Source organism: Miscanthus floridulus, chromosome 8 (assembly GCF_019320115.1).
Source record: "Miscanthus floridulus cultivar M001 chromosome 8, ASM1932011v1, whole genome shotgun sequence".
Classification (NCBI taxonomy): Eukaryota; Viridiplantae; Streptophyta; class Magnoliopsida; order Poales; family Poaceae; genus Miscanthus; species Miscanthus floridulus.
The window spans coordinates 23,631,419-23,652,427 of NC_089587.1; the positions used below are offsets into that span (position 1 = coordinate 23,631,419).

The 21,009-nt window shown below is 46.4% G+C and overlaps 1 protein-coding gene and 1 non-coding gene across 2 annotated transcripts; one reads left to right on the forward strand and one right to left on the reverse strand.

The window, feature by feature from the left end:
* Positions 1-14,793: 14,793 nt before the first annotated feature.
* Positions 14,794-14,864, forward strand: TRNAG-CCC (transfer RNA glycine (anticodon CCC)). The gene has a single exon. It is a non-coding gene; the product is annotated as a tRNA-Gly (tRNA).
* A 1,434-nt stretch (positions 14,865-16,298) lies between these two features.
* Positions 16,299-18,883, reverse strand: LOC136471356 (glucan endo-1,3-beta-glucosidase 14-like). Its single transcript, XM_066469085.1, has 3 exons — positions 18,109-18,883; positions 16,936-17,972; positions 16,299-16,624 (listed from the first exon to the last, which is right to left on the reverse strand). Exons 1-3 carry the CDS (start codon positions 18,419-18,421, stop codon positions 16,541-16,543), a joined length of 1,434 nt encoding a protein of 477 aa, XP_066325182.1. The 5' UTR covers positions 18,422-18,883; the 3' UTR covers positions 16,299-16,540.
* Between the last annotated feature and the right edge of the window lie 2,126 nt (positions 18,884-21,009).

Sequence of the window (21,009 nt, forward strand, 5' to 3'; positions counted from 1 at the left end):
TTACCCGGTATGACCTACGGCATCAAGATTAACGCAGAACAAAGTTCAGCTGAGGTAGAATTTATACAGTTCCCTTACCTCATCTGAAATGGTCAGAATGTCTCTTTGAGTGGGAAGATAGTTTGCTATGACACTAGTGTCTCCCCCGGCGGCACGCACAGTGGTGGCATAAGCTTGTAGCCACTATGTGGGATTCATCCGTCCCTCGTAGGGATTGACCCCGGTGATTTTGAAACCACAGGGCCACTGGAGTGTTCGGAGTGCTCTAGTGAATGCTCGAGGCCCTTTGGGATTGTCACCGTCGGGGTCTGCAGCATTGCCAGTGTTAAGTGGCTGGAGGGCTGCATCAGGATTGCCGAACTCTTGCTCATATTCCTGACACCGGCATACTTCCTCTTTATGGCGAGAGAAACGGCGCCCATCGATATGATGTCGCACATCCCGGAGGTTGTTGATGTGTGCTCGGGCATCTTGGTCGACTTGGTTGTGTTGGCGAGGGTAGTCGATACGGTTCCCCCTAGCACCCCCTGGAGGGGTTGTCCACCATCACACTGTTGATCGGCGAAATGGCTTCTGCTAAGGCGGCAATTGGATCTTGGCATGGTGAATCGACGAATCGAGCTTGTCGAGTAGGAAGGTCTCTGATCTTGGCGAATCTTGTTGACCTGGCAGTGGGCAACTTTAAGCATCGTGGCGACCTTGGCGATCTCCGGCGTTTGCTCGAGCCGAGCGAGCTCATTAGCGGCCATGGCCAAGTTGGCGCTTGGGGTCTTTGAAAGCTCTAGTTTGGTTTTGGTGAATTAATGAAACCCTAAGTGCTAACCTAGTTTATCAAGTGATCATGAGATAGATAGCACACTTCAAGTAGAGAAGCTTATGAAGATCATAGCATGACAATGGTGATGGCATGGCGATGATCAAGGGCTTAAACTTGAAAAGAAGAAAGAGAAAAATAAAAAGCTCAAGGCAAAGGTATAATTTGTAGGAGCTATTTTGTTTTGGTGATCAAGACACTTAGAGAGTGTGATCACATTTAGGTTTGATAGCCGTACTATGAAGAGGGGTAAAACTCGTATCGGAATACGATTATCAAAGTGTCACTAGATGCTCTAACTCATTGCATGTGCATTTAGGATCTAGCGAAATGCTAACACCCTTGATAATATTTGTGAAAATATGCTAACACATGTGCACAAGGTGATACACTTGGTGGTTGGCACATTGGAGCAAGGGTGAAGAAGTTAGAAGTGAAAATAGAGGAGATGCCAATGTCGGTCAAGTGACCGGACGCTGGATCCAAAAGCACCGGACGCTGACTGCCTGCATCCGATCGCGTTGATTGGTGGTACAGAGGCTAGGGTTTACCACCGGACGCTGGGCTATGTCCGGTCGAGGTGGACCGGACGTGTCCGGTCGAGGAAAACCGGTTTTTGACCCTTACTGTACTCGACCGGACGCTGAGGCTCCAGCGTCCGGTCAGTTTTGCCGGAGCGTCCGGTCAGCTTCATAGCCATTGAAAACTGATGAACAATGTTTGAAGCTGGTGACACGTGGCGTCCATCAGTGGACCGGACGCTGAGTCTAGGGTCCGATCAGTTGGATCGGAGCGTCCGGTCAGAGCGCAGTATGCCTAGTGAAGGGATACAACGGCTCTATTTCATGGGGGCTTCTATTTAAGCCCCATGGCCGGCTGTGGCTCATATCTTTGGCCATTTTCATTGATATAGCAACCTTGTGAGCCTAGCTAAAGTTCTCTCACTCATCTCCATCATTGATTCATCATCATAGTGAGATTGGGAGTGATCCAAGTGCATTGCTTGAGTGTTTGCATCTAGAGTCACTTGGTGTTCATGTTTTGCTGTGGATTTCACTTGTTACTCTTGGTGGTTGCCACCACCTAGACGGCTTGGAGCAACGAGGATCGTTGAGTGGAGGGTGGTGATTGTCTCCGGCTCTGATCGTGGTGATTGTGAGGGGTTCTTGACCTTTCCTCAGTGGAGCGCCAAAAGGTACTCTAGTGAATTGCTCGTGGCTTGTGTGATCCTCATCTTGTGTTGGTTGTGCGACACCCTATTGAGAGTTTAGCATGTGAAGCCAATTAGCGCGTGAACCTCCAAGTGAGTGAATCGCCACAACGAGGAGTAGCTTGCCGGTAAGCAAGTGAACCTCGGTAAAAATCATCGTGTTCATCCTTTGATTATGAGATGATTGGTCTTCATTGTTATTCATCTTTGTGATTGATTGGTACACTCCTCTATAGGGTGGTATAACTATCTTGATCACTCTCTTTACATTATCGCAAACTAGTTGACAAGCTCTTTAGTGTAACTAATTGTAAGAGCTTGCTTGCTTGGTTGGTGTGGCTCTTTAATTAGCCTTTGAGAGCACACTAACATGGGGTAGTGTCATACCTCTTGTGTGAATCGACACTATCTAAACTAGAATTGTAGTAGGTGGCTTGTATTTTGAGTAGGCTAGCGCAACACTTGCTTCGCCTTATAATTATCTAACCTTTTGTTAAGTGTTGTTATAGAAATTTTTATTAGGCTATTCACCCCTCCTCTAGCCATTAGAACCTTTCAAGTGGTATCAGAGTCGAGGTCACCGTTATTTGAGGCTTAACAACCTTCGGTGTTAAAATGGCTCAAATCAATAACACCAAGAAGTCACCCCAATTTGATGGCTCAAATTATCCTTATTGGAAGTCAAAGATAACCACACACATCAAGTCAATCAATAGAAAGGTGTGGAAGATGGTAGAAACCAAAATTGAGATTGGTGATCCGGAGAATCCCACCGCGGCCGAAGAAGTGCTTCTCTAAAACAATAACATTGCTCTAAATACTATTCATGATGCAATTGATGAGAGAACATTTGAGCACATCAAGAATATTGAGATGGCTCATGAGGCTTGGAAGAAGTTAGAAGAATCATTTGAGGGCACTCAAGCCATGAAGGGTGCAAAGGCATACATTCTCAAAGAGAAGTTTGCAAGCTTCAAGATGAAGGATGATGAGAGTGTGCCGGAGATGTTCCATAGGCTTCAAGTGCTTATCAATGATCTCAAAGCACTTGGAGAAGAGGTGAAGGACAAGGACTTCTCCCACAAGTTCTTGAGATGCTTGCCTTCAAGATTTGGTACATTGGTTACCATTCTAGTGAGAAGCGGTTTGGACACCATGACACCAAACTAAGTATTGGGAGATATAATGACCGATGATACCTATAGAGATGATGATGAGAAAGAAGAAAAGAAGGAGAAGAAAGATGAGAAGAAGAAGAGCGTGGCATTCAAAGCCACATCATCCAAGGGCAAAGCAAAACAAGAAACATCAAGTGAAGAAGATGAATCATGGGATGATAATGATGATGATGAGAAGATGGCTCTATTTGTCAAGAGATCTAGCAAATTTATGGTGAAGAAGGGCTACCGTGCTAGAAGAAAGAAGTCTTCATCCAAGAACAAAGAAGAGTCAAGAAGGTGCTTCAAGTGTGGAAGCAAAGATCATCTTGTTGATCAATGCCTATATAATAGTGACAATGATGATGACAACAAGAAGAACAAGAAGAAGGGCCAGAAGGAAAAGAAAGAGAAGAAGAACAAGATGGCCTTCAAGAAGAAGAAGGGTGGATCATATGTGGTCACTTGGGATAGCGATGCTTCCTCAAGTAATGATGATGATGATAGTGATGATAATAAGACCACCAAGAAGAAGGTTCTTGCAAGCATTGCTATCAATGAGAAGCCTTCTCTCTTCGAATCTTCATCATGCTTCATGGCTAAGGCCACTAAGGTACAATCTTGTGATGATGGAAGTGATGAAGAATATGATGATGACAATGAATAAGAAAATGAAAATGATAGTGATAGTGATAATGATGAACCTACTAAGGATGAATTATTTGACATGCTAGAAGATGCTAAAGAACACTTTAACATTAAGAGAAGGAAACGCAAGAGCTTGAATAAGAAGGTAAAAGCCCTTAAGCAAGCCCTTGATGAGCTCAAAGCAACTCATGAGGAGCTAGAGGAAGCCCATGAGAAGCTTGGCAAGGCTCACAAAAAGCTTGAAAAGACTCATTCCACTTTGCTTAATGAACAAGATAAAAAGAAGCATATTGAAACTTGTGATGTAGGTTTAACTTATGATATAATTTATGAATCACTATCTATGCCTATCATTGTTGCTACTACTAATCCTTCTTGTAGCACTTCCACTTCCACCTCATCTAGTAGTGATGGTCTCACTTGTGATACCTCACTAGTGGTTGAGAATGAAAACCTCAAGAAGGAGGTCACTAAGCTCACTCACACCTTAGCTAAGGCTTATGGTGGTGAGGACCACTTGCTTATGGCCTTGGGTAGCCAAAGAGCTTCTCTCTATAAAGAGGGATTGGGCTATACCCCCAAGAAAGGTAAGGCGGCCTTTGCTCCTTACAAGACAAGTTTTGTGAAGAACAATGGTTGGTTTTGCACTAGTTGCAAGCAAGTTGGTCATAGAGAGCATGAATGCACTAACAAAAGCAAAAATGCTAATGTATCCTCTATTAAGCTTAATTCTTCCTATATGCTTGTTAAGGGTACAAATGGTGTGAAGGCTAAGTTCATTGGCAAACCATGGATGGGCTCAAAGAAGAAAGCCATTTGGGTGCCAAAGAGCTTGGTTACTAACCTTCAAGGACCCAAGCAAGTTTGAGTACCTAAAAAGAATTGATCTTCGTTTGTAGGTCAATTACAAAGCCGAAGGAAGGCATTGGGTTCTTGATAGTGGGTGTACTCAACACATGACCAGTGATGCAAGAATGTTCAACTCAATCAACACCAATGACAATGATGGTTATGATAGTATCACATTTGGTGATAATGGCAAAGGTAAGGTCAAAGGGCTTGGTAAGATTGCAATATCCAATGACATGAGTATATCCAGTGTATTGCTAGTAGAGAGCTTGAACTTTAATTTGCTATCCGTGGCTCAATTATGTGATCTTGGATTCAAATGCATATTTAGAGTAGATGATGTAGAAATCATAAGTATAGATGGCTCTAATTTGATCTTCAAAGGCTTTAGATATGAGAATCTATACTTGGTTGATTTTAATGCTAGTGAAGCTAGATTATCTACATGCTTGTTCACTAAGTCTAGCATGGGTTGGTTATGGCATAGAAGGCTTGGTCGTGTTGGAATAAAACAATTGAATAGATTGGTTAAGCATGACTTAGTTAGAGGCTTGAAAGATATTGTGTTTGAAAAGGATAAGCTTTGTAGCTCTTGTCAAGCCGACAAACAAGTTGGAAACACCCATCCTAAGAAAAGCATGATGAGCACTAGTAAAGCATTTGAGCTATTGCACATAGACTTATTTGGGCCAACACAATACACTAGTATTGGTGAAAACAAATATGAATTTATGATAGTGGATGACTACACTAGATATACATAGGTATTCTTTCTAGTGGACAAAAGTGATGTATTTGCAACATTTAAATCATTTGTCAAAGGCATTCACAATGAGTTTGAAATAACCATCAAGAGAGTTAGAAGTGACAATGGTAGTGAGTTCAAGAACACTAGAATTGATGAGTTATGTGATGAATTTGAAATTAGACACCAATTCTCGGCCAAATACACACCTCAATCAAATGGCCTTGTTGAGAGGAAGAATAGAACACTTATTGATATGACAAGGTCTATGCTTAGTGAGTATAATGTGAGTTAATCCTTTTGGGCCAATGCTATCAACATGGCTTGCTATTGTAGCAACCGCCTCTATTGTCACCGATTAAAAGAGAAGACACCATATGAACTCTTGAATGGTAGAAAGCCCAACATTACATATTTTTGGGTCTTTGGTTACAAATGCTATATCTTAAAGAAATGCACAAGATTGTGCAAGTTCGACAAGAAATGTGATGAAGGATTCCTACTTGGCTATTCCACCTCAAGCAAAGCATATAGAGTTTGGAATTTGGATAGTGGTACTCTTGAGGAAGTGTATGATGTTGAATTTGATAAAACCAAGGGTTCATAAGAAGAGAATGAGAACTTGGAAGATGTTAGAGGCATTCAACTTTTAAATGCCATGAGGAACATGGATATTGGTGAATTGAGGCCTAGGCAAGTGATTGATGATGAAGATGATCAAGTGCAAGTGCTCTCTAACTCAAATGTGCAAGATGATACAAATCAAGCTAGTGCGAGTGATTCTCATGATGTTGATCAAGATCAAGTGGCTAGTACATCGTCTCAATCCAATGATCTAGCAAGTGCAAGCAATCAATTTTCATTGCTCCAACCAACAAGTATTGCAAGAGATCATCCTTTGGATACAATCATTGGAGATATTTCAAGAGGTGTGCAAACGAGATCAAGATTGGCATCATTTTGTGAACACTTCTCATTTATGTCATCCATTGAACCAAAGAAGATAGATAAAGCTTTAAAGGATGTTGATTGGGTCAATGCTATGCATGAAGAGCTAAACAACTTTATAAGAAATCAAGTATGGGAAATGATAGAAAGACCAAAGGGACACAATGTGATTGAAACCAAATGGATCTTTAGAAACAAGCAAGATCAAGATGGGATAGTAGTAAGGAACAAAGCAAGATTGATAGCAAAGGATATACATAAGTTGAAGGTCTTGACTTTGGAGAAACATATGCCCCGATTTCTAGATTGGAAGCAATAAGAATATTGCTAGCCTATGCTTGTGCTCACAACATCAAGCTCTATCAAATGAATGTTAAGAGTGCATTTCTAAATGGCTACATCAATGAAGAAGTATATGTTGAGCAACCTCCCGGTTTTGAAGATGATAAGAAGCCCAACCATGTGTACAAGTTGAAGAAGGCTTTGTATGGCTTAAAGCAAGCACCTAGAGCATGGTATGAGAGATTGAGAGATTTCCTACTCTCTAAAAAGTTCACCATGGGTAAGGTTGACACCACTCTTTTCATCAAGAAGATTGGAAAAGATCTATTTGTATTACAAATCTATGTTGATGACATCATATTTGAATCAACAAATCAAGAATTTTATGACGAGTTTGGAAAGATGATGGCTAATGAGTTTGAAATGTACATGATTGGAGAGTTGAGTTACTTCCTTGGTCTTCAAATCAAGCAATTGAAAAATGGTACATTTGTGAGTCAAGGCAAGTACATCAAGAACATGATCAAGAAGTTTAGCATGATTGATAGCAAAGTCATTAGCACACTAATGGGAACCAATGGCAACTTAGATAGTGATGCAAGTGGAAACATGGTAGATCAAAAGTTGTATCGGTCTATGATTGGAAGCCTACTCTATATGACCGCATCAAGGCCGGATGTCATGTTTAGTGTATGCATGTGTGCAAGATTTCAAGCCTAACCAAGAGAAAGTCATTTGAAGGCTACAAAGAGAATTTTGAGGTACTTGAAGCATACATCAAATGTTGGTTTGTGGTATCCCAAAGGAGCAAAGTTTGAGCTAGTTGGTTACTCTGACTCGGATTATGCGGGATGCAAGGTAGAAAGGAAGAGCACCTCGGGCACATGTCAATTGTTGGGAAGATCACTTGTTTCATGGTCATCAAAGAAGCAAAATAGTGTTGCATTATCAACCGTCGAAGCCGAATACATATCCGCCGGTAGTTGTTGTGTACAAGTACTTTGGATGAAGGCCACTTTGAATGACTTTGGAATCAAGTTCAAGAAAGTGCCATTGCTATGTGACAATGAGAGTGCAATCAAGTTGACAAACAATCTGGTTCAACATGCAAGAACAAAGCACATTGATGTCCACCACCATTTCATAAGAGATCACCAACAAAAAGGGAACATTTGCATTGAGAGTGTAGGGACCGAAGATCAACTTGCCGATATATTCACCAAGCCGTTGGATGAAAAAAAGGTTTTACAAGCTAAGAAATGAGTTGAACATATTGGATTTCTCAAATATGTGTTGATGCACCCCCCACTCATATGACATGCCTCTCCTTCGAGCAATCTAAGGTAAAAGTTGATTGGCATGACATACATCTTTGCTAAGGACATGTTTAGTGCATCTAGTCATATTTTCAATCTTATTAGGACCTTTCAAATGGTTCTATTTTATTAGGCTCATTCATGAAAATCAAATGAACTTGATGTTTATATAGTATCACTATTGCTTCTATGCTTGACTTGATCTAGTGATAGCATATGACATGTTTATGGGCTTGTAAACCTAGTGTTTAATCTAGAAAATGAACTATAAGTGTTTAACTCAATATGGTATAAGATAACCCTTATTTGGAGGTGTGAAGAAGCTTGTCCTTGGATCAAACTGAGTTAAATATCTTTAGTAAATGATCTAGACTAGACCAAATTTAGGAAAATAATCCTCACCCCATTGATTGACATTAATAATCTTGACTCTACAAGTAATACTATCTACATTTAGAACCTTTGTGGTCATTGATGATAAAGGGGGAGAGAAACAAAGATATGGGGAAGAGAAACAAAGATAGGGAGAGAAACAAAGATAGTGAAAAAGGGAAAGAAACATAAAGATATCTTGACATATGACATAGGGGGAGAGATATGAAAAAGGAAAGGGATCAATTAAAATTTTGAGCACACAAGTAGGGGGAGTAAGCTCATAAACTTGTATGGTGCATTTATATTTGCATTTCATATGTTTGCTTGCATGGCACAAGTATTCAATTTACACATCCATACTTGTGTGATGAATGTTAGTTGTAAGATTGAATGATGAAATGAAATCACTAGATAACTTTCATTTCCAAGTAAGTCTTTACAAGTGGTATCTTTTCAAAATATGTTTCCAAGTGATATTGAGCTAACCATGGTGCTAAGGATGGTATATTGGTGCACTCCGATTGGTATCATGCTTCAAAGGTCCATCTTTTATATCTTAGCATCATATGGTAGACATTGACTCCTACATTTCCTATCTAAGCATATGTGCAAGCTATAATCCAAACTCTTAGCACATATATAGGGGAGCAATTGCTACCATTTAGGGTTCATGAAACTTATCCATATCCTTTTACAAATGGTAAATATGCTTGGGCAAGCAACATGGATTCAATTGAATTTCAAATTCATATATTTGTATAAGGGTTGTCATCAATTACCAAAAAGGAAGAGATTGAAAGCTCTAGTTTAGTTTTGGTGAATTGATGAAACCCTAAGGGCTAACCTAGTTTATCAAGTGATCATGAGATAGGTAGCACACTTCAAGTAGAGAAGCTTATGAAGATCATAGCATGACAATGGTGATGGCATGACGATGATCAAGGGCTTAAACTTAAAAAGAAGAAAGAGAAAAACAAAAAGCTCAAGGCAAAGGTATAATTTGCAGGAGCTATTTTGTTTTGGTGATCAAGACACTTAGAGAGTGTGATCACATTTAGGTTTGATAGCCGTACTATGAAGAGGGGTAAAACTCGTATCGTAATACGGTTATCAAAGTGCCACTAGATACTCTAACTCATTGCATGTGCATTTAGGATCTAGTGGAATGCTAACACCCTTGATAATATTTGTGAAAATATGCTAACACATATGCACAAGGTGATACACTTGGTGGTTGGCACATTGGAGCAAGGGTGAAGAAGTTAGAAGTGAAAACAAAGGAGATGCCAGCGTCGGTCAAGTGACCGGACGCTGGATTCAAAAGCACCGGACGCTGACTGCCTGCGTCCGGTCACGTTGATTGGCGGTACAAAGGCTAGGGTTTACCACCGGACGCTGGGCTATGTCCGGTCGAGGCGGACCAGACGCGTTCGATCGAGGAAAACCGGTTTTTGACCCTTACTGTACTCGACCGGACGCTGAGGCTCCAGCATCCGGTCAGTTTTGCCAGAGCATCCGGTCAGCTTCATAGCCATTGAAAACTGATGAACAATGTTTGAAGCTGGTGACACATGGCATCCATTAGTGGACCGAACGCTGTCTAGGGTCCGATCAATTGGACCGGAGCGTCCGGTCAGAGCGCAGTATGCCCAGTGAAGGGGTACAACGGCTCTATTTCATGGGGGCTTCTATTTAAGCCCCATGGCCGGCTATGGCTTATATCTTTGGCCATTTTCATTGACATAGCAACCTTGTGAGCCTAGCCAAAGTCCTCCCACTCATCTTCATCATTGATTCATCATCATAGTGAGATTGGGAGTGATCCAAGTGCATTGCTTGAGTGTTTGCATCTAGAGGCACTTGGTGTTCGTGTTTCGCTGCGGATTTCGCTTGTTACTCTTGATGGTTGCCGCCACCTAGATGACTTGGAGCAGCAAGGATCATTGAGCGGAGGGTGGTGATTGTCTCCGGCTCCGATCATGGTGATTGTGAGGGGTTCTTGACCTTTCCCCGACGGAGCATCAAAAGGTACTCTAGTGAATTGCTCGTGGCTTGTGTGATCCTCATCTTGTGTTGGTTGTGCGGCACCCTATTGAGGGTTTGGCATGTGAAGCCAATTAGCGCGTGAACCTCCAAGTGAGTGAATTGCCACAACGAGGAGTAGCTTACCGGCAAGCAAGTGAACCTCGGTAAAAATCATCGTGTTCATCCTTTGATTACGAGGTGATTGGTCTTCATTGTTATTCATCTTTGTGATTGATTGGTACACTCCTCTATAGGGTGGTATAACTATCTTGATCACTCTCTTTACATTATCGCAAACTAGTTGACAAGCTCTTTAGTGTAACTAATTATGAGGGCTTGCTTGCTTGGTTGGTGTGGCTCTTTAATTAGCCTTTGAGAGCACACTAACATGGGGTAGTGTCATACCTCTTGTGTGAATCGACACTATCTAAACTAGAATTGTGGTAGGTGGCTTGCATTTTGAGTAGGCTAGCGCAACACTTGCTTCACCTCATAATTATTTAACCTTTTGTTAAGTGTTGTTGTAGAAATTTTTATTAGGCTATTCACCCCCCTCTAGCCATTAGGACCGTTCAGTCTTGTAGACGTCATGGCCATCGACATGGACGAATTCATCGTCGAGGTTGTGGTGGAGTGGGAGTGGCCTCCCTTGCGAGTCGAGCTGTTCTTCGTTGCGAGCAGCCTCGGCTAGCACAATGGTGCCCTCATTCGCTCAGCACTACGCACGGTTGGCATTTCTGTTGACACGAGCAGCGCAGTCCTCGTCGGTTTCCCCATCCCATGGGGGGCTGTCAACGCTGAAAGGTCCTAATATGGCTAGAGGGGGGTGAATAGCCTATTTAAAATCTACAAATCAACTAAAGCAATTTGATTAGTATAACAAATAGCAAAATGCAAACTTGCTCTAGCTCTATAAGGGTTGCAAGCCACCTATCCAATAATTCTAGTTGTTATGATCACTAGGCACACAATCCACTAGATCACTACTCACTAAGAGCTCTCACAAATGCTACACTAAAGAGCTCCACTAGATGAACTTAATCCACAAAGCAAGCTCTCAATTCTAGCTACACTAAAGAGCTTGATATAGCTAGTTTGCGGGAATATAAATGAGTAAGTGAGGTGATTATACCGCCGTGTAGAGGAGTGAACCAATCACAAGATGAATACTTTATCAATCACCGGAAGAATACTAAAGGGCAAGAGACAACCAATTTTCGCCCGAGGTTCACGTGCTTGCCAACATGCTACGTCCCCGTTGTGTCGACCAACACTTGATGGTTTGGCGGCTAAGAGGTGTTGCACGAACCTCATCCACACAATTGGACACCGCAAGAACCTACCCACAAGTGAGGTAACTCAATGACACGAGCAATCCACTAGAGTTATCTTTCGGCGCTCCACCGAGAAAGGTATAAATCCCCTCACAATTACCGAAGATGGTCATGAACAATCACCAACTCGTGCCAATCCTCCTCCACTGCTCCAAATCGTCTAGGTGGTGACAACCACCAAGAGCAACAAGCGAATCCTGCAGCAAAAACACAAACACCAAGTGCCTATAGATGCAATCACTCAAACAATGCACTTGGATTCTCTCCCAATCTCATAAAGATGGTGAATCAATGATGGAGATAAGTGAGAGGGCTTTGGCTAAGCTCACAAGGTTGCTATGTCAATACAAATGTATAAGAGAGTGAGCTTGAGCCGGCCATAGGGCTTAAATAGAAGCCCCCACAAAATAGAGCTGTTAGGCTACTCACTGCACTGAACATGGGGCGATCGGACGCTCTGGTCATATCGACCGGACGTAGGACCCCAGCGTCCGGGTGTGCGATGCACGCCACATGTCCCTTCTCTTTAAATACTGAGCGCCCGATCCCAATGGTTAAGTAATGACCGGGCGCGCTGCTGCGAAGTGACCGGACGCTGGACCTCAACGTCCGGCTGTTTTCAGTAAGCATCTAGAAGCGAGAAACCACGACTGGACGTGTCCGGTCATGCTCGACCAGAGTCACCCAGCATCTGGTCATACGGCATCTCCTCTGTGCACTGCCACGTCAGCAGGACCGAACGCACCCCGTCAGCGTCTGGTCACTAAGTGACCCAGCGTCTGGTCAAAGACTGATGCCAGCGTCTTCACACTTCCACCGATCGGACGCGCCAGTCCAACTGAGACCAGCATCCGATCACTTACAGTGACTTCCGTCTTTTCTATAAAGAGCGCTGGTGGCACCGTCGGACTGTTCGCACTCTATAGGCGGACACTCCGCTGATGAAGTTTCTAACCCTTGCTCAAATGTGCCAATCACCAAGTGTATCACCTTGTGCACATGCATTAACATATTTTCACAAATATTTTCAAGGGTGTTAGCACTTCACTAGATTCTAAATGCATATGCAATGAGTTAGAGCATCAAGTGGCACTTTGATAACCGCATTTCAATACGAGTTTCACCCCTCTTAATAGTACGACTATCGATCCTAAATATGATCATACTCACTAAGTGTCTCGATCACTAAAACAAAATGGCTCATAATATTTATACCTTTACCTTGAGCCTTTTGTTTCTCTTTTTTCTTTTTCAAGTTCAAGCATTTGATCATCACCATGCCATCATCATCACCATAAATCTTTACCATTGCTTCATTACTTAGAGTAGTGCTACCTATCTCATAATCACTTTGATAAACTAGGTTAGCACTTAGGGTTTCATCAATTAACCAAAACTAAACTAGAGCTTTCAGACGCTGACATTGAAAATCTTGCCTCCCCGGAAGGGTAGGAAAGGAGGTTGGACGACGGCTGTTTCGGCGACAGTCTCCGTAGAGCCCTAGAACTCGGAGTCTGGATTTTTCTTCAGGATGGTATGGAGGGATGCTTCGGGGTGTCGGCCGATTTGCAGCATATTAACAGTTGGCGAGAACTAGTCGGTGATCTAGTCGGTGAGGGGATAGATGTCCCCCACCTGGTCGGTGAATTTGCCCCTTAGGACATCCTGATGGATGGCGACCGTAACCCCTGGAGTTTTTTGATCGGCCTCCGATGGATCAGAATCGGAGGGTGGTCGGCGCTGAACCAGAGTGGTCAGAGCCGATTCCGTGATGGAGAGACAGTCGACGAGCTTCTGGCCAACCTGATCGATGGATGCGATCAGATCGTCGTTGTTGATCTGCTTTCTCGGGTAGCGGGAGAGCAGGCGGCGAGTTGTTGATGAAGACGACATCGGAGGCGGTTTCGAGATCAAAACTGCTGTTGCAGGTGTTGGTGTGGTCGGTGCAGAATCGATCTGCACCGGCTCGATGATCTCTCCGTCTCCATCAGCATTGATGACCCAAGAGATCGTTTCGACCGTAAAGATCTAGCCGGGCTTTGGGGAGGACGAAGAGCCTGCAAAACGTACCATCTTGTTCGTCATAGAAATAGCACGCACACTCCTGCCTGGTGCGCCAACTGCCGATAAAAGATGCTCGGCAGTCCTCTGAGGGGTATCCCACAAAGGTATATTGATCGATAGAGGTGCGCGTAATCAAAAACAAGAAGGCAACAAAGACACAAGAGTTAGACAGGTTCGGACCGTCGAAACGACGCAATATCCTACTCCTGTGGTCTGTTAGTTTGTATTGGTTATCATATGATATTGCGTGTATTTTGAAGGGATCCTGCCCGCCTTATATAGTTTGAGGGACATGATTACAAGTCGGTTAAATCTAGGAGATAACTGAAAAGTAATAACAGATTACAGGAATCATAGGATCAAATATATCTTAACAGATCTTGTAGCATCTTCAGGATAATGCCCCTGAATGGTACACGCCAAGCAGTACAGTGCATCATAGATTTTTGTCTTGTTGGTTGGACCGCCTCGGACAGCGTAGCCCATATAGTCTCTCGTGGATACCGGGATCGAGCCCGGAAGCCGGCGCCGGGGCCGACCTGCTCGAGAAACGGTTCGTACCTCCGGCCACGGCAGCCACGACGCGGTGCTATCGCCGAGATCGCTCACAGATACACGCCGCCTGCATCTATTCATCAGCCACCCCAGCAACGTGGACGTCAGTAGCATGTAATCTTAGAGATCGCCCGGTTCTGATCACTGCGCGTGTTCGCAGAGTTGCGGCTGCGCGACAGGGACCATGCGGATCGTGTGCTCCAGGCTGCAGCCCACGAAGGCGATGGACCAGGACCATACCGCACCTGAATCGAGGGCTTGATTAAGGACCATCGCTCGGCCGCTTTCCACCGCTGTGCTGCCCCCGCCTTCATGCCTGGACGCACGGCGTCATGGGCACGGTGGCGCCGCCGGCTGTACGAGCCTACGAGGTGAGAGAACCCAAGACCGTGCTGCTTGCGAGTTGCGACGAAGCTGTTAGGTTCTTCGATTACATTTATATAAACGTATTCACGCACGATCATCATCTGAGCGCATCTGGTGTAGTGGTATCATAGTACCCTCCCACGGTACTGACCGGGGTTCGATTCCCCGGATGCGCACTAACTATATTTTTTTTATCAATGTTTAACCTCATCCTCGTTGTTTTCAGTGTTTTCGTATCATGAGCAAACACCGTAAAACCGTAATGTTTTCCACATAGAATTGTGGTTAATCATGAACTTTTAACCTCATCCTCATTATTTTCTGTGTTTTTGTACCATGAACATTGAGCAAACACCGTAAAAAACCATAATGTTTTCCACAGAGAATTGTGCTTAATCACGAGCAAAGATTTTCCCCCATGTGTCAAAATTGTGCTTAGTGAAAAACTCCTCGCTTTCCATGTGATGTAAAAAGTTGTCAAAGAAGGTGGAAGCTAAAAGGGATACCTTTTCGTTCTTTTTTTTTTTATCAGGTTTCAGATACCAACCTTTGTGCAAGGACCAAAAGGAAAAAAAAGGCCCATTGGCTCGTCAGCTCTTCCAAAAGTCAGGCCATGAGGGAGAAACGTTGCCAATAGTTCTTTCAGTTTCTGCAGCTGCTGCCCAGTGCCCACATGTTAGGTTTGCAGGCTAACTGGCTAAGTCTAGCCTGTCAAAATGGGCCTGACTTTTTTCTGAAGGATCTCTTGGCTTTACAAAAATGCAATGGCTGGTGAGTCACAGGAATCTGCTTGAGCAGTTCTTGTCTAAGGTTGAAACTTTACAGGAGCCACCATGTCATGACGGTATGTATGTTTTTCATGAATTGTTGAATCGTTTTGATAAGCAAAGCATCACAAAAAACCCCACCTTGGCGCCGGCGAAGCCAGTGCATATGTGTCGGGGTCATGCGACCCCGATAACTTTGTACGAATCAGTGGAACCCCGCATATTCCGGCCAGCTACGACCCCATCAAATTGAGTTCATGAATCTGTGCGACCCCGGCAGCAGTTTAGTCTAGATTCGCCGCTGCACCTTGGAAAGACTGTTTGCAAGCAGCAGAAGATTACGGGGTTTATTTTCTATGCTCTGCAAGTGATCCTTAACTTCAGCACATCAGTTTGTGCTTCAGAGATTGCATGCAGTGACAGGCTTGTGACTAATCAGTTCAGATGCCTTGAGTGTCATATGCATATATATAGGACAATGATTCTACACTACTTACTGGGGAAGGAAAGCCTCCAAGTTCAAAACCATGTCTGTCCAGAAATTATTTGGTAAAAAGGCAAAAGGCATGAATAGTGATTCAAAGATCCAGGTAGCAATTCTCCAGTGCGAACAGAAATCTGGTGAGTGGTGTATATGGAGCCCTCGCCTGGATTTTTTAGACATGATTTTTTTTTCGAATTTGGGGAAAATAAAATACGGTAAATTATCACAAGGATTTTGTAAGATAAAACACGGAGAACAATGGAATACTGATCTTTTTGGAGACTCATGAGGTAACCTTGATGTTTCAGTTTGTAAAGGGATCAGGCTGAACTCTGAAATATGAGGCTTGAATTTATTCAGAAAAAGGAGAAATTCATCTGATGCAAGGAAAACTAAAATTCTGAACCGTCTCCGAATCATCCATTGAATTTTGCAATAGCGCGATTTTCTATGAAGAGAATTGTGTTAGTAAACTGCATGCACCTGTCCTGGAGCAGCTAGCGAGCTCTTCATAAGCGCCGTGAGCCCATGAGCATCCAGTTCAAGAAGCATGGATCTAACACACTATACAGTGAGCAGGCATGTAGGTGCTAATCTGCGGTCATGTCCCTAATGCTAGAAAAAACAATGTACATGAAAGAAGCGCAGCCGAGTACTGTACAATCCACCCCCACGCTCCAAGTCTCTGCAAATTCATTAAAAACACAAACAATTCAAAAAGACCGCATAAATAATTTAATCGAGATCAACGACACGATTTCATACAGCTACATGGATATCCACACCACTCATATTGTATTGCGACGTGTGCTAGTCCACGGGAAAAAAAAAAATCCGAAGTACTAAATGGTGTGCCACACACCCCGATACACACTATGCTTGGTGTTGGATGATAGTGCTACCCTCCACTTGTGGTTGTGGTTATGGTTGTGGATGGGAAAGATGAGAGGAGCCGATCGAGGAACCAAGAACCAAGACTCCAAGAGCATGTAGTACCTTGAAGGGCAGGAGAGGATGCGGCGGCGCCGACGACGGCAGGAGCCCCTTGAGGCCGATGTTAATGGAGACGCTGCCGTCGGGCTTGAAGAGGCCGTAGTGCCGCTCGGTGGTGGGTCCCGGCTTGAGGTTCTCATTGAAGAGCGCGAAGATGTAGGCCTTGGCCACCCGGTCGGGCCTGTAGGGCGTCCCCTTGCGCAGGAAGAGCCGCTTCCTGAGGTTGCGGTCGTACGTGACGGCGTTCTCCATGTTGGCGCCGGCCTCGGTGGCGTCGCCGGCGGACGCCCATCCGGTCTCGGCCACCCGCACCTCAATGCCCGAGTATCCCGCGGCCTCGAGCGCGAAGTAGGCGGCGTCCAGCTGGGCGTCGAACATGTTGTCGTAGTGCAGGCCTGTCTTGGGGTCGACGATGCCGGCGTTGGGCTTGAAGAGCGCGTAGTTGATGTCGATGTGCGACGGGTCGCTCATGTAGGCGAGGAACGGGTAGGCGTTGACGTAGAAGGGCGCGCCGGTCTTGGAGAAGAAGTCGAGCAGCGGGCGGAGGTACACCATGAGCTCGTCTTTGAAGACGCAGGCGGAGGGCGGGTAGGAGTTGGCGAAGACGCCCTCCGAGTGCGGCGTGGAGAGCTCGATCTTGGTGTCCAGCCGGAGCATCCTGAGCGCGTCGTGCACGTTGAGCACGGCGCCGACGAGCGCCTCGGCGAGCCCCGTGTCCGCCCCGCCCAGCACCTCGTTGCCGACCGTGATGCCGACGATGCGCGTGGACGGGTAGTACGGCTGCACGTTCTCGTTCAGCCAGTCCATAGCCTTGGCCGGGTTGGCGGCCATGTCCTTGAGGAATTCGTTCGGGATGGCCACCACGAGGTTGAGCCCCGTGCCACGGAACGCGTCCAGCACCTTGTGCTCCGCGTCGTAGATCTTCACGTTGCGGATCTTGGCCAGCTTCAGCAGCCGCACCACCACCTCCGGCGGAGGCAGGTTGTCGGCGATGCGGCCGTAGTTGATCCCGTACGTGCCCACGAACGAGTGGATGCCACCTACATGCGGAGTCGAGCGCATGCAGCAGCCATGGCATGCATCGGGCGAAGATCATCAGGGTCAGTCAAGTCATCAAATGAATTAAATGAACCAATCGATAAATCAATCGATGGATGGATCAGCAGAGCAGCCTACCTTGATCGGAGCGGTGGGAGATGTTGTTGTTTGTGACCTGTTGAGCGTGGCAGGGGAAGGCGAGGAGGCAGCAGCACAGGAGCAGCAGGAGCCGGCGGCGGCGCCCGTCGCCGGACTTCCACCGCGGCGGCGCCATCACCGCCGTCGTCTCCCAGTCCAACTGGCGCAGCAGCAGCAGCGAGGAGGAGCTCGGTGTCGAGAGGCGCAAGCGGAGGAGGAGACGGAGGAGGAGGGAGGCGTGGCCGCAGCGAGGCGCGCGGGCATTAGAGCAGGCGTGCGGCGTGCGGGGCACGTTGCGTGGGGCGCGGGGCATGGCGGCGGCACGGCCATGGATGGATCCCGCGCGCGGCTTAATTAGTACTTCTCCCCAGCGCACGCTCGCTCGCTGGTCGGCGAGGTGGTGGCCGGTTGCTTGCTCGGCCGGGCTCGGTGGGAGTGCCTGGCAGGGGTTGCCAAGAATGGAATGGTGGTGGCCGAGGGGGAATGGTATCGGGTCTCTTGCGTTGCCTCCTTCCCGTGCCTTCCCTCCTCACTTGCCTGCGCGGCTGCGCGCCCGCGGCTCTCCGCATGCGACGTGTCTGCCCTGCCGCTCCCTGCTCTGCTCGGCACTCAGCCGCTGAGCCGCCTCACCATTGAGCTGAACTACGGCTCAGTTCTTCTCAGGGATGCAAGGATCGGAGGAAAGCAAAGCAAGCAAGCAAGTGAAAGAAATGGGATTCTGACAGCACGCGAAAAGGCGCATGATCCGAGATTCAGAGCAGAAACCACGTCAGAGGATAAGGGCTTGTTTAGTTTGCAAAATTTTTGGCGAAATGGTACTGCAGTACTTTCGTTGTTATTTGGCAATTAGTGTTCAATCATAGTCTAATTAGGCTTAAAAGATTCGTCTCGTGAATTTCGTCTAAACTGTGTAATTAGTTTTATTTTTTATTTATATTTAATGCTTCATGCATGCGTCCAAAGATTCAATGTGACGGGGAATCTTGAAAAATTTTGCAAAATGAAGTGGAACTAAACGGTACCTAAGAAGCATGGAGCAAATTTTGCGTCAAAGAAGAACAGACTGATGAACAAGTGTGCTATTGATGCTGATGGTGCAAATTTGCACCTGAATTATATGATAGTGTGTAACAAGTTTAGTTTTTGGATCTTTGGGAGCCAGATGAGGTAGCACGTGTTTATTTCTGTTGAAACTGGTGGTCTCAAACAGTGTGGAGGGGGTAGAGGCCTCCGCCTGTTACGCCGCAACCCACCCCCCCCCGGCGGAGGCACGGGAAACAGACGCGATAGATGGGCGAGTAAGGGAATGACACGGAAAGCTATAGTTTCATTAATTCGTCCACCAACCAACCTCTTTACTGTTACAAGTGTTCCCTATTTATAGGGCTCAACTACCACATTCACAGAGTTTACAGTAGTATCCCTCAACTGCTACAGTACATTCTTGGGATATTCCTCTACTCGCCTTCCGTCTCGGGGGTAATCTTGCCATGCCGCCATCTGGTACTGGGTCTGCATGATCAACCGGCCCATCGGGCCTCAAGACTCGGCGATGGGCTTTAGGGCCTCCGCCGTGGGTCTCCGCTCTGTCCGGCCTCAGGATCCGACGACGAGCCTTCGGGCCTCCGCCTCTGGGAGTGCCGAAGCCGTAGGCCTCCGGTATCCCAGGATCGCCGATCTCCTGCTTGGGTCTTCGCCCCGACGGGCGGAGACCATGCTGGAGCACCCGCGCAGTCCACGAGCGCCCTCATCTGGTTACCTACACATACCCAAACAACGTTGGCATTTAATTAGTCTCCTGGCGGAGCGGCCTCCGCCCCATCGGCCGGAGACGCCTGCAAGCCGGCCAGGCGGAGACCGCGTCAGGGCCGTCACCCGCAACCTGCAAGCTCAATCTAACAAACCGTTCTCTTTCCCGGGTTTGGAGGCGTGGGAGCACAACCTCCGTTTTGGTAACAGGTCGGAGATGCCCTCGTAACCTGCTGACTGCGTAGGTCTCTACCACTCACGGTGGCCATGTTACAACAGTTCCCCCCTTTTGAGACCGTGGTCCGCCTGAGCGTGCCGTGAGCTCAAAACGCTCTAAGCAAGGACGTCCACGGGGGCAGAGACTGCGCATAGTCGCGTCTCCGACCGATCTCCGCCGGTTCCCCCCTGGCCCGCTCTGGCGCGGCCATTGGTCTTGTCAAAGTAGCCGTTTGGCTGCAAATCTAGCCGTTGTGCATCTTGCGACTTATCCGGAGATGACCGTTGTTCGGCGGGAGCCGAACCGCCCGTCCGTGGCCTATATAAGGGCGGGGTTGGTGGCGGGGTCCCCCCCGCACGACTCATTCGCTTTTCTTGCGGCGCCAGAAATCGATCTCTACTTTCTTTGCTTTCGCCTAAGCTGCCTTCGCGCGTTCCTTCTTTCTGCTTGCGCCTTCCTCCCAGGTCGCCGCTGCGGTGGCTTTCCTTTCCACCTTCGCCCATACTCGCCGGCCCGCCTTCTTCGGACCCTATCGCCACCTTCTTGGTGTTAGGGCAGGTGGCTAGGGTGCTCGCTTTGAGGAGTGCATGCTTGCCTCCGCCTCTGCGTTGGAGTTTGAGAAGCTACTGGAGGAGGATTTGGGGAGTGTCTCCGCATCCATCGGAGACCTGATCGCTGTGGATTCCGGAGTCGTGGCGATAAAGTCATGGGATTTCGGCCCCTCCTCCATTACTGAGGAGGCGGTCGCGGAGATGTTGAAGGAATCGTATTTTCCTTCTACGAGGGTAAAAATCCCTCCGCCCGGTCAGACCGTTCCGAAGCCGAAGGAGGGATATGCGGTGGTGTTCCGGGACTTCTTCACCTGTGGCCTCCGCCTTCCTTACGTCCCCTTCCTCCGCTGGGTGTTGGAGACTTTCAACGTCCAGCTCCATCAT